The sequence below is a fragment of the Bufo gargarizans genome, chromosome 1 (genome assembly GCF_014858855.1).
Source record: "Bufo gargarizans isolate SCDJY-AF-19 chromosome 1, ASM1485885v1, whole genome shotgun sequence".
NCBI lineage: Eukaryota > Metazoa > Chordata > Amphibia > Anura > Bufonidae > Bufo > Bufo gargarizans.
The window spans coordinates 637,447,913-637,472,625 of record NC_058080.1 but is presented as its reverse complement, the minus strand read 5'-3'; the positions used below and the strand labels follow the sequence as shown (position 1 = coordinate 637,472,625).

The window sequence follows — 24,713 nt, the reverse complement described above, 5'->3', positions numbered from 1 at the left end:
CAGTAGAAAAGGAGATGATCACAACGAAAGCCTCATGCAGACGTCCGTGGAACACGGTTCGGGTTATCTAAGAATAACTTATGGTCCGTGGTAGCAGAATCCATAACGGAATTCTTAGCCCTCTTTCACACCGGCGTTGCTGGTGATGTGCGGGAAAAGATGTGGGTGCGTTGCGGGAAAATGCACGATTTTTCCCCGCAAGTGCAAAGCGTTTTAATGCATTTTGCATGTGCGTGAGAAATATCGCCATGTTTGGTACCCAGACCCGAACCCGGACTTCTTCACAGAAGTTCGGGTTTGGGATAGGTGTTTTATAAATGTTATTATTTTCCCTTATAACATGGTTATAAGGAAAAATAATAGCATTCTTAATACAGAATGCTAAGTAAAATAGGGAGAGACCCGGCGCAGGCGCAGCAGGAGACCGCAGCATAGAAGAAAACGGGACGCAGGCGCATTCAATTTCAGGCTTGGGAGGGTGCCGGATACAGGTATCTGGCGCATGCACAGATGATCCGATTGAGGCCGATGCCCATAAGTATCTATCGGGCATGCGCGGGAACTGACAGGATCGGGGAATGTAAGAGCCGCCCAGCACAGTGAATAATAATGAGCTGGGCGGCGGTAGGAAACGACAGTTGGGGCGCGGCTGGGCACAAAGGTATGAGGAAAAACGCCCCTTGGGCATAAAGAAATGTGATTGACAGCTGAATATACAGTTGTTTTTGCATGGTTTACAATGCGGGCGGGGGGTACTCTTATATCATTGGAATACACTTTAACAGATCTATGACTGCATAGGAATATCGAAATATGTGTATAGGGCCTGTCAGTGTCCCTTTAAATCCATGGCAAAATGAATACAGCTACTGAATGCTGCAGATTTTATTCTGTCGCGCCCAAACTCACTCTAAGGCCAGGTTCACATGTGGCAAATTTGTTACAAAAATGTCTGCTACTCTCCTATACATGTAAATTTTGTTAGCAAAAAAACTCAGTGACAGTCCTACTGCAACACATCTGCTAAGGGCTCATGCACCCGACTGTTGGATGTTTTGCAGTCTGTGAATTGCGGATCCTAGAGACCTTGTGCATTCCACATTTTGCAGAAGGGAACATAATGCGGACAATAATAGGACATATAGAAGAAAAAAGGCAGCACTCCAGGAATAGTACGAATAAAGTGGATGGTTTATTGACCCATCTAGCAGCAACGTTTCAGCTCTCTCTATGGAGCCTTTGTCCAGCTGAATAACATGTGCATAGTGCCATACATAAATAGTGAAAACAATTTACATAATGAAAATCCATAATGAATTGATGAAGTGCAAAATAAATCGCAAATAAGACATTAAAAACATAATTCATCTATCTAACCACGATGGTATCATAATCCAATCGTGCTCTCATATAAAGTGCATATCATGGTAAAAAACTGTGACAGTGTAAGGCCCCTTTCACACGGGCGTCATGTTTTTTGCCCGGATAAGAGCCGGGTGCGTTGCGGGAAAATGCGCAATTTTTCAGCGCGAGTGCAAAACATTGTCATGCGTTTTGCACTCACGTGAGAAAAATCGCGTATGTTTGGTACCCAAACCCGAACTTCTTCACAGAAGTTCGGGCTTGGGATTGATGTTCTGAAGATTGTATTATTTTCCCTTATAACATGGTTATAAGAGAAAATAATAGCATTCTGACTACAGAATGCATAGTATAATAGTGCTGGAAGGGTTAAAAAATAAAAAAGTTAACTCACCTTATCCTCTTGTTCGCGTAGTTTGTTCCCGGTCTGTTCTTTGCTAGCTGTGGGCTTGGGCTAAAGGACCTTTGATGACGTCAGATCACATGCTCCAATCACATGGTCCATCACCGTGGTGATGGAGCATGTGATCTGACGTCATCAAAGGTCCTTTAGCCCAAGCCCACAGCTAGCAAAGAACAGACCGGGAACAAACTACGCGAACAAGAGGATAAGGTGAGTTAACTTTTTTATTTTTTTAACCCCTCCAGCACTATTATACTATGTATTCTGTAGTCAGAATGCTATTATTTTCCCTTATAACCATGTTATAAGGGAAAATAATACAGTGAATAGACTGTCACCTAGAACCCATGCGTGAAAATCGCACCGCATCCGCACTTGCTTGCGGATGTTTGCGATTTTCACGCAACCCCAATCACTTCTATGGGGCCTGCGTTGCGTGGATTATCGCACCGCAACGCACAAAGAGGAGCATGCTGCGATTTTCACGCAACGCATAAGTGATGCGTGAAAATCACCGCTCATGTGAACAGCCCATAGAAATGAATGGGTCAGGATTCAGTGCGGGTGCAATGCGTTCAACTCACGCATCGCACCCGCGCGGAATACTCGCTCCTGTGAAAGGGGCCTTAGGGTACTTTCACACTTGCGTTGTTTGATTCCAGCAGGCAGTTCCGTTGCCTGAACTGCCTGCCTGATCAGGCAAACTGTATGCAAACGCATGTCATTTTTTCTGACTGATCAGGCATTTTTCAGACTGATCAGGATCCCGATCAGTCTGAAAAATGCCTGATTAGTCAGAAAAATGCATTGCAATACCGGATCCGTTTTTCCGGTGACATCAGGCAAAACGGATCTGGTATTTATTTTTTTTCTCATTTTTAAAGGTCTGCACATGCGCAGACCGGAAGGACGGATCCGGCATTCCAGTATTTTGAATGCCGGATCCGGCACTAATACATTCCTATGGAAAAAGATGCCGGCATTCAGGCAAGTCTTCAGTTTTTTTCGCCGGGGATAAAACCGCAGCATGCTACGGTTTTCTCTTTTGCCTGATCAGTCATAATGACTGAACTGAAGACATCCTGATGCATCTTGAACGGATGGATTACTCACCATTCAGAATGCATGGGGATATGCCTGATCAGTTCTTTTCCGGTATAGAGCCCCTGTGACGGAACTCAGTGGCGGAAAAGAAAAACGCTAGTGTGAAAGTACCCTTAGTAAAAATACATGATTGTCAATAAAAATATACATAGTGCTCAGTAGGTTTCGATAACAACTTAATTAAAACATTCGGTCATGATGACATGATGGTCCATGCTACTCCCTTGAATTGGGTGGGTGCCCGGGATCGCACAAAGGTGACACCCTGATGCCCAGCCCTCATTGGTGTTGGGGATACTTTCAAGTAGTTTCTTGGATGTTCTCTAGATACCCTTGGGAGATCAACATGGATGCAGAGATGCTGGCAGGTCTGGAGGAGAGGGAGTGCGGTTTGACTATCCGCAACGCCCCCCACAACAGACACACAGACACGGAGACTGATGATCACTTGTGGGTCTTCTGTGTTCCGACCAGTGACAGTCTGCATTTACTGTGGAGCCTTGATTGATTTATTGTATATTTTTGTATGATTCCCACGGAAGAAAAGGGGCGTGCCGGCCTGTAAGGGCAAGAGCATGCGCCCTACATACAAGTGAGCAAGTGGCCATTTTTCATGTGGTTCCCATACCTCTGACGCACGTTTTCGTGTCTCACAAGAGCACGAACAGCGGCGCATGCGCAGGCTGCTTTTCGGGACGCCAAGCAGGTCCATCATGTCATCATGACTGAATGTGACGACTCCACATGTTTTTAAGGTTTTAATCAAGTTGTTATTGACACCTACTGAGCACTTTGTATATTTTTATTGACAATCATGTACTTTTACTAACACTGTCACAGTTTTTTACCATGATATGCACTTTATATGAGATCACGATTGATGAATTATGATACCATTGTGGTTAGATAGATGAATTATGTTTTTAATGTCTTATTTGCGATTTATTTTGCACTTCATCAATTAATTATGGATTTTGTTATTCAGCTGAACAAAATCTCCATAGAGAGAGCTGAAACGTTGCTGCTAGATGGGTCAATAAACCATCCGCTTTATTCATCACTGTCCCTGGAGTGCTGCCTTTTTTCTTCCATATATGCATTTGGGACCTTGGTCGCAGGCCCCTGAAAGTGTGTGCTGTTTATTTCTTTTTTGTCCTACAATAATAGGAGATGCTCTATTTTTTGGCAGAACAGCATTAGACATAGGCCTCATGCACACGAACGTTGTTTTGGTCCACATCCGAGCCACAGTTTTTGCGGCTTGGATACGGACCCATTCACTTCAATGGGACCGCAAAAGATGCGGACAGCACCGTTCCGTGGTCCGCAAAAAAAATATAACCTGTCCTATTCTTGTTCGTTCTCGGAAAAGAATAGGCAGTTATATCAATGGCTGTCCGTGTCGTTCCGCAAATTGCGGAACGCACATGGACACCATCCGTGTTTTGCGGATCCGCAATTTGCGGACCGCAAAACACACATTGGTCGTGTGCATGAGGCCATACGGAAACAGGATGCACACAGAGTCATTTCCATTTTTTTTTTTTGTTGCCCCATTGAAGTGAATGGTTTCACATACGGTCTACAAAAAACCCCGGAATGGACACGAAAAAAAAAATGTTTGTGTGCATGAGCCGTAGCATGGATAATGTGGCAGATTATGTGTAGATCAGTTATCATGACAAGAGATATAGTTTTAAGTGAAGGTCCCAATAGGTACATATAACATACATATTCTGATCATACCCGTTTATTTCTCACTATTCCTTGCATTTAGGGGGCAGTCTTTCTTGCCTGCAATTCCGGGGCATCGAGTGGAGTTATTAGAAGACAGATTAGTAAATCAAGAAAAGACCACTACTATTCTCCTAGATCAAGCCTTCAAGATAAAAGAAGATGTATCCATGCTGCGAGGAAACCGTGGTCAGAACTGGGACTTAATGGCCCAACGCTTGCTTGAAAATCACATGCAGACAGTCATACAAATAGTCAAGCAACTGGGCAAAGATATAGAGGTATGATATCGCTAACTGAATGAGCATAACGTAGGCTCTGTTCGAATAGCATACATACAGTGCTATTTTTCTCATCAAAAATGAGCATTACTACGGAACCCCAGTGGACCACATTATAAGTCAATGGGGACTGTCGGGTGTACAGCATGTCACGGGTGCGGCATTTCTGTCATGGTTTCTGTCATTATTTTAAAGGGGTTGTCAAAGTTATTTTTATTGATGACCTATACTATCCCACAAGTGTATAGACACGAGCCACCCCATTGAAATTAATAGGACGGCTTAGGTGTAATTACACGTTGCGAATGCTATGGCTAGCAGGTAAACAATGATGAGTAGGCAGTGCTGGCATTTGGTGCGCGCCTTCTCTTAAACAGCTGATCGGTGGGGTGCCGGGTATCAGACCCCTGCTGATCTGATATTGATGACCAATCATGATTATAGGTCATCAATAAAAATAACTTGGACAATCCCTTTAAGGCCCCTTTCACACAGGCGAGTTTTCCGCGTGGGTGCAATGCGTGAGTTGAACGCATTGCACCCGCACTGAATCAGGACCCATTCATTTCTATGGGGCTGTTCACATGAGCGGTGATTTTCACGCATTACTTGTGCGTTGCGTGAAAATCGCAGCAAGCTCTATTTTGTGCGTTTTTCACGCAACGCAGGCCCCATAGAAGTGAATGGGGCTGCGTGAAAATCGCAAGCATCCGCAAGCAAGTGCGGATGCGGTGCGATTTTCACGCACGGTTGCTAGGAGACGATCGGGATGGGGACCCGATCTGTATTATTTTCCCTTATAACATGGTTATAAGGGAAAATAATAGCATTCTGAATACAGAATGCAAAGTAAAATAGCGCTGGAGGGGTTAAAAAAAAATAAAAAATGATTTAAATCACCTTAATCCACTTGCTCGCGCAGCCCAGCTTCCCTTCTGTGCTGTGTACAGGAAAAGGACCTGTGGTAATGTCACTACGGTCATCACATGGTCCATCACATGATCTTTTACCATGGTGATGGATCATGTGATGGACCATGTGATGACCGGAGTGACATCACCACAGGTCGTTTTCCTGTACACAGCACAGAAGAGAAGCCGGGCTGCGCGAGCAAGTGGATTAAGGTGAGTTTAAAAAAAAAACATTTTTTTTAACCCCTCCAGCGCTATTGTACTATGCATTCTGTATTCAGAATGCTATTATTTTACCTTATAACCATGTTATAAGGGAAAATAATACAATCTACAGAACACCGATCCCAAGCCTGAACTTCTGTGAAGAAGTTCGGGTTTGGGTACCAAACATGCCGATTTTTCTCACGCGCGTGCAAAACGCATTACAATGTTTTGCACTCGCGTGGAAAAATCGCGTATGTTCCCGCAACGTACCCGCACCTTTTTCTGCAACGCCCATGTGAAAGAGGCCGAAGTTTGAACATAGCCTAAGGGCTCGTTCACACGAACGTGTGATGCCTGTTGCCGTATTGCGGACCACATTTGCGGATTGGCAAAACATGGGCACCGTTCCGTGGCCATTCCACATCACGGATGCAGACCCATTCATTTCAATGGGTCTGCAAATCCGGAGATGCGGAACAGAAGAACGGAACGGAACACTACTGAAGCACTACGGAGCACTTTCTGTTCTTCCGTTCTGTGCTTCCGCACTGCAAAAAGATAGAACTTGCTCTTTTTGCAGAACGGAAAGATCGCGGACCCATTCAAGTGAATGGGTCTGCGATTCCCATGTGCCTGCCCCACGGACGGTGCCCGTGCATTGCGGACCGCAATTTGCGGTCCACAGCAAGGGCACGCGCTTCACACGTTTGTGTGAAAAGCCCTAATTCTGAGATTCATTGTAAGCAAAATTGAACAGAAAACTATTTTTAGCATTTTATTTTACAATTATATTGTAGGTGTTATAGTCATTTTTTGCATTTTAGATTTATTTCTCCTCTATTAGTATACACATCCTTAAATAAATACGTTTTGTTTGTTGTAATTTTTTTTCTACACATTTTCATAGACTGTATGCACATCTTCTAATATGAAAGGGGTTGTCCTATATATTTTTGACCTATCCCCAGGATAGGTTATCAGTATCAGATAGATAACCCCCACGATCAACTGTTTACAGCAGCTGGTGCCAGAAATGTCGAGTGGATGGAGGCAGAAGCTCCATTCACTGTGTAGTGGCTGTGCCGGGTTCCTGCAGCTCAGCTCCCATTCAATTGAATAGGCGCTAAGCTCCAGTAGTTTCCGGTGTCAGCGGCTGATTAGAACAGCTGATTTGTGAAGGTGTTTGACCTCTACCAATCTGAGGATAAAAAGTGGTTTGTACAAGAATCCAGCCAAGGTGTGTGGGGTTACTGCTGGATGAAGCATCAGATTTGAGGAATAATATACAAGGGGGTAACTGGAGAAGAGGTAGGGCTCTTTTACAGGGGCCTATAGAGCTGGTAATCATCGGGAATGAGGAACGTTAATTCCTGGTCATGCCTTTGCATGTAGAAATGATGCTGCTGTATGGAGATGAATGATCAGTACTACACATACTATTCATCCCCATACTATTTTGTTTGTCTTCTGTACTGTTGGTAGAATGGTGGCTCAGTGGTTAGCACTGGTACCTTGCGTGGGTTTCCTCTGGGTGCTCTGGTTTTCTTCCCCACATGAAAGATGCATCCAGTCGACAAACTGATGATTGGTGGCCCATTTACACAGACCAATTATTACTAAAGAGCATTCGTACAAACATTTATTCCTGGTATTTGGCTTTATCCTTGGTCTGAGTAAAAGGGCTCTTGGATTAGGAAATGTGATAGGCCAACTTAAATGGGGTCTCTGGGAAGTGCCACCAGCCTGCCTTCATAAACAGAAGATTCAAAATTACCTGCTCTCCGCCACTCCGGTCCTCTGTGTCCATGTTCCGATCCCCGGCACTGTTTACTTTCAGCACTGCATGGTCACAGTCACATGCTTCACTGCAGCCAATGACTAGCTTCAGCGGTGATGTGCTGATGGAAGGAAACAAGGCATGGACTGGAACATGGCCACAGAGGAGGCATCACGGAGGACCGGAGTGGCAGGGAGCAGGTAAGTATGGGTCTTATGTTTACAGATGCAGGCTACGGGCACTTGCACAAAATCAGTATTCCTGGAGAACCCCTTTAAGAACATGCATTTTTAGGGCAAGCTTAACCCCTTAAGGACCAGGCTCATTTTCACCTTAAGGACCAGGCCATTTTTTGCAAATCTGACCAGTGTCACTTTAAGTGCTCATAACTTTAAAACGCTTCGACTTACCCAGGCCGTTCTGAGATTGTTTTTTCGTCACATATTGTACTTCATGACACTGCTAAAATTGGGTCAAAAAAGTTAATTTTTTTGCATAAAAAAATACATTTTTTACCAAAAATTTTGAAAAATTAGCAAATTTCAAAGTTTCAGTTTCTCTACTTCTGTAATACATAGTAATACCCCCAAAAATTGTGATGACTTTACATTCCCCATATGTCTACTTCATGTTTGAATTGTTTTGGGAATGATATTTTATTTTTTGGGGATGTTACAATGCTTAGAAGTTTAGAAGCAAAATTTGAAATTTTTGAGAAATCTTCAAAATCCCACTTTTTATGGACCAGTTCAGGTTTGCAGTCATATTGTGAGGCTTAGATAATAGAAACCTCCCAAAAATGACCCCATTCTAGAAACTACACCCCTCAAGGTATTCAAAACTGTTTTTTCAAACTTTATTAACCCTTTAGGTCTTCCACAAGAGTTGATGGCAGATGGAGAAACAATTTTGAAATTTCTATTTTTTGGAAAATTTTCCAATATAATCAATTTTTTCCAGGAGTAAAACAAGGGTTAACTGCCAAACAACACTCAAAATGGGTTGCCCTGATTCTGTAGTTTGCAGAAACACCCCATATGTGGTCGTAAACTACTGTTTGGCCGAACGGTAGCACATAGAAGGAGGGGAACACCATATGGGTTTTGGAAGGCAGATTTTGCAGGACTGGTTTTGTTTATACCATGTCCCATTTGAAGCCCCCTGTTGCACCCCTAGAATAGAAATTTCAAAAAAGTGACTCCATCTAAGAAAGTACACCCCTCAAGGTATTCAAAACTGGGTTTACAAACTTTGTTAACCCTTTAGGTGTTCCACAAGAGTTAATGGCAGATGGAGAAACAATTTTGAAATTTCTATTTTTTGGAAAATTTTCCAATATAATCAATTTTTTCCAGGAGTAAAACAAGGGTTAACTGCCAAACAACACTCAAAATGGGTTGCCCTGATTCTGTAGTTTGCAGAAACACCCCATATGTGGTCGTAAACTACTGTTTGGCCGAACGGTAGCACATAGAAGGAGGGGAACACCATATGGGTTTTGGAAGGCAGATTTTGCAGGACTGGTTTTGTTTATACCATGTCCCATTTGAAGCCCCCTGTTGCACCCCTAGAATAGAAATTTCAAAAAAGTGACTCCATCTAAGAAAGTACACCCCTCAAGGTATTCAAAACTGGGTTTACAAACTTTGTTAACCCTTTAGGTGTTCCACAAGAGTTAATGGCAGATGGAGAAACAATTTTGAAATTTCTATTTTTTGGAAAATTTTCCAATATAATCAATTTTTTCCAGGAGTAAAACAAGGGTTAACTGCCAAACAACACTCAAAATGGGTTGCCCTGAATCTGTAGTTTGCAGAAACACCCCATATGTGGTCGTAAACTACTGTTTGGCCGAACGGTAGCACATAGAAGGAGGGGAACACCATATGGGTTTTGGAAGGCAGATTTTGCAGGACTGGTTTTGTTTATACCATGTCCCATTTGAAGCCCCCTGTTGCACCCCTAGAATAGAAATTTCAAAAAAGTGACTCCATCTAAGAAAGTACACCCCTCAAGGTATTCAAAACTGGGTTTACAAACTTTGTTAACCCTTTAGGTGTTCCACAAGAGTTAATGGCAGATGGAGAAACAATTTTGAAATTTCTATTTTTTGGAAAATTTTCCAATATAATCAATTTTTTCCAGGAGTAAAACAAGGGTTAACTGCCAAACAACACTCAAAATGGGTTGCCCTGATTCTGTAGTTTGCAAAAACACCCCATATGTGGTCGTAAACTACTGTTTGGCCGAACGGTAGCACATAGAAGGAGGGGAACACCATATGGGTTTTGGAAGGCAGATTTTGCAGGACTGGTTTTGTTTATACCATGTCCCATTTGAAGCCCCCTGTTGCACCCCTAGAATAGAAATTTCAAAAAAGTGACTCCATCTAAGAAAGTACACCCCTCAAGGTATTCAAAACTGGGTTTACAAACTTTGTTAACCCTTTAGGTGTTCCACAAGAGTTAATGGCAGATGGAGAAACAATTTAGAAATTTCTATTTTTTGGAAAATTTTCCAATATAATCAATTTTTTCCAGGAGTAAAACAAGGGTTAACTGCCAAACAACACTCAAAATGGGTTGCCCTGATTCTGTAGTTTGCAAAAACACCCCATATGTGGTCGTAAACTACTGTTTGGCTAAACGGCAGGACATAGAAGAAGGGGAACGCCATACGGTTTTTGGAAGGCAGATTTTGCTGGACTGGTTTATTTACACCATGTACCCTTTCAAGCCCCCTGATGCACCCCTAGAGTAGAAACTCCATAAAAGTGACCCCATCTAGGAAACTACGGGATAAGGTGGTTGTTGTTTTGGGACAATTTTTGGGGTAAATTTGATTTTTGGTTGCTCTATATTACTCTTTTTTGAGGCAATGTAACAAAAAAATGTAATACTAAAATTGTTTCTACATTCGCTATTTAGTTTTGTGGAACACCTAAAGGGTTAACATAGTTTGTAAAGTAATTTTTGAATACCTTGAGGGGTGTAGTTTCTTAGATGGGGTCACTTTTTTGGAGTTTCTAGTCTAGGCTACATCAGGGGGGGCTTCTAATGGGACATGGTGTAAAAAAAAAAAACTGTCCATCAAAATCTGCCTTCCAGAAACCGTATGGAGTTCCCTTCGTTCTATGCCCTGCCGTGCGGCTATATAGCCATTTACGACCACATATGGGGTGTTTCTGCAAACTACAGAATTGGGGCAATAAATGTTTAGTTTTGTTTGGCTGTTAACCCTTGCTTTATTACCGGCAAAATGGATTTAAATTTAAATTTTGCCCAAAAATAGGTGTTTTGGCACCGTTTTTATTTTATATTTTTAACACCGTTCATCCGAGGCGTTTGGTAAAAAGTTATTTTTATAGCGACGACTTTTACGCACGCGACGATGCCCAATATGTATGGCTCTCAGACTTTGGAGACACTAAGCAGGCATCCTAAAACTGCGGCCCTCCAGATGTTGTAAAACTACAATTCCCACCATGCCCTGATGATGGCTGTAGGTTGTCTGGGCATGCTGGGAGTTATAGTTTTACAACATCTGGAGGGCCGCAGTTTGAGGATGCCTGCACTAAAACTAATATTTTTTGGGGAAAGAAAAATTGTTTTCGTGTCTCCAAAGTCTGAGAGCCATAGTGTTTTATGTTCTCTAGTGAACTGTTGGGGATTATAAAAATTTAGTACTCCATGGAAGTGTGATACTCCCTGAAGCAATCGATAATGCAGAGGCCCGGATGATCGGGGCACGTGTCACATTGAGTTGTGGTGTCCTTCCGTATCCCCCTCTTGTGACACACTCTGCACTTTTTTTGGGTTCGTCCCTTCTTTCCAGTATGGGGGACCACACCTGGAAAGTGTTGGCCAGGGACGATCCGGGCGCCTCCAGTTCCCGAGGTACTCCGGCCTGCTCTTTCCCGGTCCAAAAAGATCAGGTCTTTGAGGACTGCCTCATAGAATTGGAGGAATGTCCCTGTGCTGCCAGCGCTTCGGGATAGTACAAAAGAGTTGTACATGGCAACCTGCACCATGTAGACCGCAACTTTTTTGTACCATGCCCGGGTTTTGCGCATGGCGTTATATGGCGTGAGGACTTGATCAGAGAGATCAACTCCTCCCATATACCGATTGTAGTCGACGATACAATCGGGCTTGAGGACCGTTGCCGCGGTACCTCGCACAGGGACTGGGGTGGTGCTGTTACCGTGGATTGTGGACAGCATAAGGACATCCCTCTTGTCCTTATACCTGACCAGCAACAGGTTTCCACTGGTAAGTGCACGGGTCTCACCCCTGGGGATAGGTACCTGGAGGGGGTAGGCAGGGAGGCCGCGTTGATTTTTCCGCACGGTCCCACAAGCGAACGTGGATCTGGCGGCAAGGGACCTGAACAAGGGAATGCTGGTATAAAAGTTGTCCACGTACAAGTGGTAACCCTTATCCAGCAGTGGGTACATAAGGTCCCACACGAGTTTCCCGGTAACACCCAGAGTGGGGGGACATTCTGGTGGTTGAATCCGGGAATCTCGCCCCTCGTACACACGAAATTTGTAAGTGTACCCTGAGGTACTCTCACAAATTTTGTATAGCTTCACGCCATACCTCGCCCGCTTTGTGGGAATGTATTGGCGGAAACTGAGTCTCCCCTTGAACGCAACGAGAGACTCATCAACCGCGACCTCCCTTCCAGGTACGTAGGCCTGCTGAAATGTGGCCCCAAAGTGATCGATGACCGGCCGTATCTTGTACAGCCGGTCATAGGCAGGATCACCTCGGGGGGGACATGCTGCATTATCGGAATAATGCAGACATTTCCGGATGGCCTCAAACCGGTGACGTGTCATGACCATACTGTACAGTGGGGTCTGGTATAGGACGTCCCCACTCCAGTATTGCCTGACACTGGGTTTTTGGACTAGACCCATATGCAGCACGAGGCCCCAAAATGTCCTCATCTCGGCTGCACTGACCGGCGTCCAGCCACCGGGTCTAGCCAAAACTGAGCCTGGGTTTTGAGCGACGAACTGTTGGGCGTACAGATTCGTCTGCTCCACCATCAAATTCACCAGTGGGTTACTGAAAAAAAAACTAAAAAAGTCTATTTCAGTAAACCCCACTGTGGGAATCTGGATTCCAGGATTGCCAGCGAAATCCGGAATCTCAGGCTCAAAGTCCACTGGGGGACACCAGCTAAGTTCATCGGCAGGGGGCTCCGGTGAACTTATTTGGTGGGCCGGGAAACCAGTACGAACCCCAGGGCGGCTCGTACTAGGGTGGGCCACAGGATCCCTAGCATGTGTGGCCCCTGGCTCCGCCTGGCGGCGTCTCCGCTGCCTTGGTGGCTCATCGTCATCCGATGATGATGAGGAGGATGCGGATGACAAAAGGAACGTGGGGTCATCCTCATCCTCACTGGGGCTCTCAGAGTCGGAGGCAATCTGGGCATATGCCTCCTCGGCTGAGAACACCCGGCGGGCCATGGGTGTGTGTGTGTGCGTGTGTATGTGCGTGCGTGTAAACCTTTATTCTATGTGCGTGTGTGTGGGGGCACGGGTGTTCACGTACTAAAAAGTCCAGGCAAAAAAAATGTGTTAGGAAAAAAAAAAAAAAAAAAAGTTCAAACTTGCTGATCTGCGGTTCAACGCTGATCAGCGGTCGGTGGGGTGGTGGGGCGGGCGATGCGCTAACAGTGGACGGACGCTAAAAAGTGCCGGCCAGTCAGCGCACGCAGAAAAAAAAAAATGTGGTGGTGGGGGAAGGGTCTGGTGGTGGGGGGAGGGGGTTGGTGGGTGGGGGGGGGGGGGCTGGTGGTGGGGGGGGGGGGCTGGTGGTGGGGGGGATGCGGGGGGGGCAAGTGGCGTGGGGTCTGGGGTCTGAAAGTTGTAAAAAAAAAAGTTTGGAATAAATGTGTTTTTTTTTTTTGTTTTTTTTCTAACTTTTCCCTTCTTTCCCTGCCTAACGGTGCCTCTCCCTCACTGACCCTAACCTACCTGGGTGGCGATGGGTGCAGGAGGGTGATGGATGCCGATTTAGGGGGACACAGGAGCTGGTGCTGGACGATGCTGCACGGTCAGGGTGCTGGACAGGAAGAGGAGGGGAGAGAGGAGCGCAGGAAGTTTGAATCTCGCGCCTCTCTCCCCTGCACCAATCAGCACCCTGGACAGCGGCGTTCAGCACCAGGGCCAGCTCCGCCTCTGCAAATCCTCGGACTGCGATTGGTGGTGTAAAATTACGCCACCGATCGCAGTCTTTTTCCGGTTCATCGGGTCACAGGACACCCGAATGGACCGGAAACGCAGAAAACCGCAGGTCTGAATTGACCTGCGGTTTTCTGCGATCGCCGATACGGGGGGGTCCAATGACCCCCCCCTGCGTTGTTACGGGATGCCGGCTGAATGATTTCAGCCGGCGTCCCGTTCCGATTAACCCCTGCGGCGCCGGAATGCAGATTTTAAGTCAGGACGTACCGGTACGTCCTCGGTCCTTAAGGACTCGGGAAATAGGGCGTACCGGTACGTCCTCGGTCCTTAAGGGGTTAAAGGGACTCCGACAGACCCAATAACCATAATTAGCTGTACATATCCATGCACAGGTCTTCTAATGTGCATTAAAAACATATAAGTATAACCCCTGTCCACATTATGAATACAGTAAACTCACGTTTTATAACCTGAACTAATCGCTGTTCTTTCTGCCCAAGGGGCGGGGTTTCAGCTTCTCTTGCGCCCAGCCAGCATCAGCCCAACCGCAGTTTTGAAGCGCCGCCCAGCTCATTAATATTCACTTCGCTGGGCGGCTTCTGCTGTCCCCGACCTTCCGAGATCCGGCGCATGCCCAATAGAAAGCTATGGGTGCCGGGCGCATGCGCAGAAGCTGAAAGCGAGTCCGATGCCCATAGCTTTCTATTGGGCATGCGCCGGATCTCGGAAGGTCGGGGACAGCAGAAGCCGTCCAGCGAAGTGAATATTGATGAGCTGGGGGGCGCTTCAAAACGGCAGTTGGGCTGAGGCTGGCTGGGCGCAAGTGGAGCTGAAACCCCGCCCCTTGCGCAGAAAGAAAAGCGATTACTTCAGGTTATAAAACGCGAGTTTACTGTATTCATAATGTGGACAGGGGTTATACTTATATGTTTTTAATGCACATTAGAAGACCTGTACATGCATATGTACAGCTAATTATGGTTATTGGGCCTGTCAGTGTCCCTTTAAATAGTTATTCCAGCTTTTTATAAGTTTTTAAATCCTCCCTATCCCCACCAGACCTTTGCCGTCAAGCATACTTACCTACTCCTGGCCACTTGGTTCCAGCTTCTGTCCACTGTTTGCCGCACTCTGGTCCCTGCAAGTAAACTGCAGCCAGCCAATGACTGGCCACAGTGGTGACGTGTCCCCAAAGCTGCATATGACCAATTGTCATTGGGTGCAGTAGGCACGTGACCCTGTCCCTTTACATGCAGAGACTGAAGAGTAGAAAAGACAGCAGGACCGATGGAGCTGGAACCGAGTAGCAGGATACAAGTAAAAGCTGGAACAACCATTTAAAGCTATGGATGTTGAGAAGTATGGGGTAGCACATTCCAGAGCACTGGTGCAGCTCACGAAAAGTCTTACTGTAACTATGTATATTTATAACATTAAAGGGAGTTAAAAATACATAGTCTAAGGGGTAAGGATTAGAAAAACATGCCTGCTTTCTTCCATAAACAGTATTTACCTAGATTCACTTGACCAACCTGGTATATTACAAACCATTAAAATGTTATGTTTTTCTGAATAAAACTGGGGCGAAGGGGTGGAGGGTTGGGGGTTGCCCTGGAGTGCTATAAATATTTAGTCAATCAGATGGTCATGGAATACAGCTTCAGACTTTTCTCCACAGGTCCCTCTCAGGTGTCTTGATTGTGTCTTCTTCAGGAATATACTAGACTATATTGTATTATTATTAGGCCTCATGCACACGACCGTTGTGTGTTTTGCGGTCCGCAAATTGCGGATGCACAAAACATGGATGGCGTCTATGTGCGTTCCGCAATTTGCGGAATGGCGCAGGCAGCCATTAATATAACTGCCTATTCTTGTCTGCAAAATGGACAAGAATAGGACAGGTTATTTTTTTTTGCGGACTATGGAACAGAGCAACGGATGCGTAAAGCACACGGAGTGCTGTCCGCATCTTTTGCGGCCCAGTTGAAGTGAATAGGACCAAAACAACGGTCGTGTGCATGAGGCCTTATTATTATTTTAACTAAATTGGCTTTGAAGGTTATGGTTATGAAGGGCTATATGGAAAGAAGCACATTACAAAGAAACAATAGAGGATGATAAATAGTAGTGAAATATATTACATATTAGACAGCATATCTGGGGAATTTATGGCAAACGTTTGTTTTCTCATAACAGCTTATTTAATGCAGTGTAATAATGTTGAGAGTGGTAATAGCTGATAAATGAATGTTCTCAGGAGATTTATGTCTCTTCTTATTGTTGCAGGTTTTGGAAAATGAGATAAGAACTAGAGATACAGTCAGCTCAGGAACAAGCTTCGCAGTACAAAGCCTGGACAGGAAACACCTAGCTGGAATTGGTGATCTGCGAGGTCGTGTGGCCAGGTCAGTGTCTATAATTTCGGAAGTAATTAAATAACTTCAAGATATCTTCTAGAACCGGCTACTTTTATACGCAGAACAGAATATATTTTTAGAACATGGGCAAGGGTGTACTGCCAAATTGTCTGAAACGCCTTTGGAGACGGCTTATGGTAGAGAAATGAACATTCAATGCACGGGCAACAGCTCTGGTAGACATTCCTGCAGTCAGCATGACAAGTGCACAGTGCCTCAAACGGTGCGACACCTGTGGCATTGTGCTGTGTGATCAAACTGCACATTTCAGAGTGTTCTTTTATTGTGGGCAGTCTATGGCACACCTGTGCAATATTCATGCTGTCTAATCAGCACCTTGATATGCCACACCTGTGAGGTGGGATGGATTATCTCGGCAAAGGAGAAGTGCTCACTAACACAGATTTAGACAGATTTGTGAACAATATTTGAAAGTAATGGGTCTTTTGTGGATGTAGAAAATGTTTCAGATCTTTGAGTTCAGTTCATGCAAAATGGGACCTAAACCGAAAGCGTTGCGTTTATATTTTTGGTCAGTGTACATTTCAGTACAGGTCAGTACTTCACTATATAATGTTCTCCATGATTTTGAGTCTGCTTCGGAGTGAGTAAGAGAAAACTGGGAAGCAGATTCTCTTCTATTTTCTGTGTGCAGTGGATGGGAGCTAGTATCCACCTACAAGATCTTGGAGAACTGAGAACAGTATTGAAGGTTATAATTAATCATTGTATAATATAGTTAACATTGTATAATTGATCTGAGAAAGGATGAACTTGATGGACCTGTGTCTTGTTTCGACCTGTGTAACCTGTGTAAAACTAAATAAAAATAACATACAGATCAGAAAACGTCAAAAAAATAAAAAGTGGGAGATGCATGTGATATAATGGGTGATGTATAAAGATACAAGAGATGAAGCAGTGCCCAGGGGTGTACACAGACTTCATAGCAAATCTTCTGCCCCACCCACTTTCCTAGTACGTGTACGTCAACCACTTCCATGCAATGCAGATTTCAGATTTTTTATTTATTTTTTTGCTTTTATTAAGCGATAGAAATGTTAATAAAATAATTGTAATAAAAAAGTCACACCTGGCCTCTCTCACTTTATCTGATTTCAGAAAAAGTGGAACAGGTGCTGCTTGAAGCCACCACTAGGGAAAGCAAAGTGCATTGGAATTTAAGCAGTTAAAATAGACTGAGATAGAAGCTGGAATAATCTGTTCGCACTGAGCTCCCCCTAGTGGTGGCTGCAGTGTTTTCATATCAGAAAGAGAACAAAGAGTTCAGCATGGCTGAACTATTGATGATCTCTGCAAGTGCATAAAGTCCATAAAGTAAAAAGCAGCCGGCACTGCCAGGTGAGTATACCGTGTAATAGACCCTTGGAAGCACAAACTGCGATAATCAGTGGTGCTCTGCTCCATGGACTCTTGTAGGAAAATAAATAAATACATTTGTGACCAGGTAGAGGGAGTGAGGTATATCCCACCCCTACACCGGATCATTGTAGGCTTGACAAACCGCGAGGAGCGCGAAACGGCTGTTGCCTGACCCTTTGTGCAGTGCCTGTGTTCGACCTTTGAAATATTCAATAAAGCTGCCGAGTGTATACTATGGTGAGCACCTATTGATGATCTCTCCTTAGAATACTGTAGGGCATAATATCAAAAGGATAAACGTCTAACTTCAAGCACCCACACTAAACAGTCAGAACAGGCTGCTGCGCTACAGAAGAAAAAAAAACAATGCAACAGCACTCTGCAAACATAATGGCCGCCATAAAGTTCAGGAAGTGTTGGTTCCACATGCATGCTGGGACCACTCTGCCTTTTACCACTTTTGGTGCCATAAAGGCATGTAGAACCAACACTTTCTGAACATTATGGCGGCCATTATGGCGCATAACAGGTAGCATTTAGTGTTAGGTTCCCGTCTTACAGAGTTCGCCTTGACGTTTGGCAGACGGGCTCAAATGGTTTTGTACAAAATGCATTTTCCAAGCATCCCAGTTTATAAATAAGCATAGCATTAGCACTTGAATGTTTTTTGTTTCTATGGCATTATTGTACTTTATGGTATTTTCAAGAAAATGGGGAATTTTGTACATTAGTTTCTGATATAAGTAGTTGAAAGAAGTTCTCTAGGACTTTTATACTGATGACCTCTTCTCTGGATAGGTCGTCAGTATATGATCGGTAGAGGTGTGACACCCGGGACCCCCACTGATCAGCTGTTTGACAAGGCATAGGTGTATGCAGGAGTGTTGTGGTCTTCTCACAGCTTAGCCTGGACCATGTGAAGTCACATTCATCGTTCACATGGCCTAGATGCAGCCTAACCCCAGTGAAATGAATGGGGCTGTGTGCAATACTAAGCCCAGTCGCTGTACAATGGACGCCGGTGAGCTGAGAGAAGGCCGTATCACTACTGCGAGGGTCGGTGCCTTTTCAAACAGCTGATCAGCAGTAGTCCCAGATGTCGGACCCCCATCGATCAGATACTGATGACCTATCCAGAGGATAGGTCATCAGTATAAAAGTCTCAGCAAACCTCTTAATTCATTCTCACCTCTCTTTCGGTTCAGAACATTTAGTTATACACTGATCATCCATAACATTAAACTGACAGCAAAAGTGAATAGCATTATCTTATGACAATGGCACCTGTCAGTAAATGAAACTGATGCATAGGAAGAAGGTGAAGTGGGCAAGCATAGGGATCTGACAATGGCCAAATTGTGAAGGGTAGACAACTGGGTCAGAATATCTCCTTAACAGCAGGTCTTGTGGGGGTATTTTTGGTATGCTGTGGTTAGTACCTACCAAAATTGGTCCAAAGAAGGACACAGGGTCATGGGCACCTAAGGCTCATTGATAATCGTGGGGATTAATGACAAGCCAATCTGGTCCGATCCCGCTGAAGAGCTACTGTAGCACAAATTGTTGAAAAAAGTTAATGCTGGACACCTTCAGAGGTCTTATGGAGTTCATGCCTTGACGGCACCATTAGTCCACAGAGCTACAATGTGTTGCTTACAAGTGGCCTTCTGGCCATAATACTGTTGGGCACATTGACCCCATATTAAAAAAAAAATCGATTTTTAAAACACGTAGGATGAACCTATCAACAGAGATAGCTAGCTGAACTGAGAGGGAGGGCAGAGTAGGGCAAATACAGGTAGCGTGCTAGCTGTTAGACATCTAGGGTGATACACTCCCTTCACTGCACTGACTGCCTCTGATCCATCTCTTACAGCTTCCCTGTATTATCTATGCATATTTTGTGCGTTCAGTAATTTTCATATAGGTCTATGCTATCACAATACAACACACACATTTTAATATTTCAATATTTTTAGAACCTAATATTTTAGGATTTTAACATACAATAAAAATACAATACTTTAAGCCTAACTTTAGCATTGGAGGGGTTATCACATGACTAATGTAAAAAATGAAAATCAGACATCATATAGTACATGACAATCACTTTCTAACAAAGCTTGAACCAGCCCTGTACCTCACGTGGATCCAGAGATCTCCCCATCCATTACTCTGCTAGATTTACAGTATATGAAGCTGACAGATCAGTGAAGCGTCTTTTCTGCTGCAGCTATCTCCCTATGACAGCTCAGTAGGAGGATGAAACTGAGCATGTGCGGCCTTCTCATTGAGCAGGATAAAGAAATAAGAAAAAGAACAAACAGCAAGTGGAGCTATACAGATACATTTTTTGAATAACTCAGAGGCTATATGAAATTACATGCAAATACAAAAGTATTCAGATGAATGTGCTAGTTTGAAAACTATAGAATATTTTTCTTGGGACAACCCCTTTAGGCACTGTGTCAGCACGAGGAGGACCTGCACAGTATTAGGCCTCATGTACACGACCGTTGTGTGCATCCGTGTCCGTTGTTCCTTTTTCTTTGATTTTCTGCGCACCCATTGACTTTCAAATGCACCGTTGTTCATCCGCGTCCGTGATCCGTGTTTCCTGTCCGTCAAAAAAAATGGCCTGTCCTATTTTTTTGACGGACAACGGTTCACGGACCCATTCAAGTCAATGGGTCCGTGAAAAAACACGGATGCACATAAGATTGTCATCTGCGTCAGTGATTCGTGTCCGTAGGCTACTTTCATACAGACGGATTCGTGAAAACTCAGATCCGACAGTATATTCTAACACAGAGGCATTCCCATAGTGATGGGGACGCTTCAAGTTAGAATATACTACGAACTGTGTACATAACTACCCCCTGCTGCCTGGCAGCATCCGATCTCTTACAGGGGGCTGTGATCCGCACAATTAACCCCTCAGGTGCCGCACCTGAGGGGTTAATTGTGCGTATCATAGCCCCCTGTAAGAGATCAGGTGCTGCCAGGCAGGAGGGGGCAGACCCCCCTCCCCTGTATTACATTAATTGGTGGCCAGTGCGGCCCCCCCTGCCTCCCTCCCCTGTATTTAACTCATTGGTGGCCAGTGTGGCCCCCCTCCCTCCCTCCCCTGTATTTAACTCATTGGTGGCCAGTGCGGCCCCCCTCCCTCCCTCCCCTGTATTTAACTCATTGGTGGCCAGTGCGCCCTCCCCCCCTAATTAAAATCCCCCCACCCCCCCATCATTGGTGGCAGCAGAGAGTTCCGATCGGAGTCCCAGTTTAATCGCTGGGGCTCCGATCGGTTACCATGGAAACCAGGACGCTACTGCAGTCCTGGCTTCCATGGTTACTTAGCAATTGTAGAAGCATTATACTTACCTGCGCTGTCTGTGACCAGCCGGGCGCTCCTCCTACTGGTAAGTGACAGGTCTGTGCTATAGGCAATGCGCCGCACAGACCTTTCACTTACCAGTAGGAGGAGCGCTCGGCCGGTCACAGACAGCGCAGATAAGTGTAATGCTTCTAAAATTGCTAAGTAACCATGGAAGCCAGGACTGCAGTAGCGTCCTGGTTTCCATGGTAACCCATCGGAGCCCCAGCGATTAAACTGGGACTCCGATCGGAACTCTCCACTGCCACCAATGATGGGGGGGGTGGGGGGGGATTTTAATTAGGGGGAGGGAGGCCGCACTGGCCACCAATGAGTTAAATACAGGGGAGGGAGGGAGGGGGGCTGCACTGGCCACCAAAGAGTTAAATACAGAGGAGGGAGGGGTCCGCACTGGCCACGAATGAGTTAAATACAGGGGAGGGAGGGGGGCCGCACTGGCCACCAATGAGTTAAATACAGGGGAGGGGGGTCTGCCCCCTCCTGCCTGGCAGCACCTGATCTCTTACAGGGGGCTATGATACACACAATTAACCCCTCAGGTGCGGCACCTGAGGGGTTAATTGTGCTGATCACGGCCCCCTGTAAGAGATCGGGTGGTGCCAGGCAGCAGGGGGCAGTCATGTACACAGTGCGTAGTATATTCTAACTTGAAGCGTCCCCATCACTATGGGAACGCCTCTGTGTTAGAATATACTGTCGGATCTGAGTTTTGACGATCTTACTCAAATCCGATGGTATATTCTAACATAGAGGCGTTCCCATTGTGATGGGGATGCTTCAAGTTAAAATATACCATCGGATTGGAGAAAACTTCGATCCTATGGTATATTAATAGGGACTCCTGACTTTACATTGAAAGTCAATGGGGACGGATCCGTTTCCAATTGCACCATATTGTGTCAACGTCAAACGGATCCGTCCCCATTGACTTGCATTGTAAGTCAGGACGGATCCGTTTGGCTCCGCACGGCCAGGCGGACACCAAAACGACTTTTTCCTTCCATGTCCACGGACCCTCCAAAAATCAAGGAAGACCCACGGAAGAAAAAACGGACACGGAACTACGGAACCCGTTTTTGCGGACCTTAAAAAAAACGGTTGTGTGCATGAGGCCTTAGGTAGATGATTTTAATCTTATGGCTCATTAGTTTACAGTATATATTCTATGCTATACAATATATACCAAAGACATGTCAGAGTTTGTACTTAAAGGGGTATTCCAATCTTGGACATTGGGGGCATATCACTAGGATATGCCCTCAATGTCTGATAGGTGCGGGTCCCAGAGGTGACCCTCTATTAATTTCTATGGGAATACCAAAAGTTGGCGAGCAGCGTGCTAGTGTATTTTCGGAAGTCCCATTAAAATGAATGGGAAGAACACTTTGTATGCACGGCCACTGCTCCAATTACTTCTATAGGGCTTACGGAAATAGCTAAGCCAGCGCTCGGCTAGGTTCTGCAGTCCCATATAAATTAATGGAGGGTGGATGTGCATGAACAGTGCACCCTCTGGCACTTTGCGGGTTCTGTTCTTAGTATAGGTGCGGGTCCCAGAGGTGGGACCCGCACCTATCAGACATTGGGGTATATCTTAGCGATATGTCCCTAATTACATTTTTAGCAGACCATACCACTTTTCTGGTAAGGTGACATCTATTCAGCTGCAGGAAACAAAGTGACACAGATCATTATAAGTTTGGGATAGACGAGCACTGGTATATAAACCTGGTTTTACAATTATTGTCTGATATTATTATTTTGGCTATCCCCTGTGCTCATATACCCATATATGCATATTAAAGTGAAAATTTGATGGGAGATTAAAATTCTAGGTTTTTGTTAAATTAAGTGTTGAATCAGGAGCCAGACACAGGAACCGCTGACACACCACATTATCCTAACATAAGAATACTGCATAAATTATTGTCAGGCTGGACAGTTCTTCTCAAGTACAGCCAGGAAGGAAAGTAGTTTTATACTGCAGATAAACTGTACCAGGATAATTACGGTTATATCTAGAAAATACACCATTTAAAGTGGCATTACGTAGTACTTTAATGGTATCGATGGTCCATACCAAGCACAATGTATTACCAATAGACATGTTCAGATCAAGGAAGGCCTCTTCTATTGTACACTCATTTTGCACTTATGTCCTGTTCAACAGTCCCATTTAAGGCTGAATTCACAATGTATTTCCAGGGCTGTATCTTCTAGAATAATTCCAGGTTCAAGTCATAATGCCCAAATTCACCTGACAATGACAAAATGTGTGTCCTTTGATATATGTTGCTATTCCTTTTTTTCAGCTGTATGACATAATACAGTCTGATGTTCTATTCCATACAAAATATAAAAAGTATACAGTGTAATGCACATTTTTTAACATGAGTAATGTATGTCATTGTATGGATTTACAGTGGCATCCGTAATAGTCATCCATCTAAGGTAAAGTACTGTGCAAAAGTTTGTGGGGGGAAAATGCTGCAAAGTAAGAATGCTTTTAAAAATAGAACTGTCTTATGGGCATTGGGTGTGGAACTACTTCTCCAACAAACTGGTTTGACTTAAGGCTAGACCTAAGGATGTTATCCCGGCAGTCCCTGGTTTTCACAGGGATCCAGAATCGTTGAAGGGGACCCACCAGGCTGCTACCTCTTGGAATAGTCCCGGGGTCTTTGGCAGCTGATCCACGGGGGTCAGAGTTGAGAAACAGGCAGAGGTCTAGGCAGAGTCTATGCAAATCTGTGACACTAGTCAGAGGTCAGGGCAGGCAGCAAACAGAGCGGTAAACATGGCAAAGGTCAGTACATTGGCAGACAAAGTGAACAGCGCACCTTCACTAGGAACTCGCAAGCTCGATAACCTACAGCTCAGGCACCCCTAGAGGAAGGCCCCTTAAATGCCCTGAGGTGACCATCCATTGGCTGGAGGAGACTAGTTTGCCCCACTGGCAAGAGTTGAAGAGTGAGCACCTAAGAGACTGACCAGGAGGACTTGGCATGTGAGATGCTGGTAGTCGGACCTGCTGCTGGTGATCAGCAGAGGACAAGCTGTTCTGGGCCGCTGGGACAGAAGAATCTGGGTGAGTTATATGGTGCCCATGGCCACCGGGGGGAGGGGGGAGCGGGACAGTGGCACGCACATTCCGACATTGTAACAAACTGTTAATAGTTTACTTTGATCAATAAACAAAAAAACAAGAACGAGCAAGAGAAATCAAATTAATATTCGGTGTGACCACCCTTTTCCTTCAGAACAGCATCAGTGCTTATGGGTACTCTTGCACACAGTTTTTGAGTGAAATTGGCAGGGAAATTGTAACAAACATCTTGGAGCACTGACCACAGATCTGCTGTGGATGTAGGCTTGCTCAGATCTTTCTGTCTCGTCATGTAATCCCAAACAGACTTGATGATGTTGAGATCAGGGCTCTGTGGAGGCCATATCATCACTTCCAGGACTCCTTGTTCTTTTTACATTGAAGATAGTTCTTACTGACATTGGGTGTATGTTTGGGTCCTTGTCCTGCTGCAAA

General features: G+C 44.9%; 1 protein-coding gene across 1 annotated transcript in view; it reads left to right on the top strand.

The window, feature by feature from the left end:
- Positions 1-24,713, top strand: part of FAM81B (family with sequence similarity 81 member B) — an 85,072-nt gene that overhangs the window by 17,248 nt on the left and 43,111 nt on the right. Inside the window, exons 3-4 of the mRNA XM_044291341.1 lie at positions 4,647-4,884; positions 16,268-16,386. Of these exons, the coding sequence (XP_044147276.1) occupies positions 4,647-4,884; positions 16,268-16,386 (357 nt within the window). The remainder of the gene's footprint in view (positions 1-4,646; positions 4,885-16,267; positions 16,387-24,713) is intronic.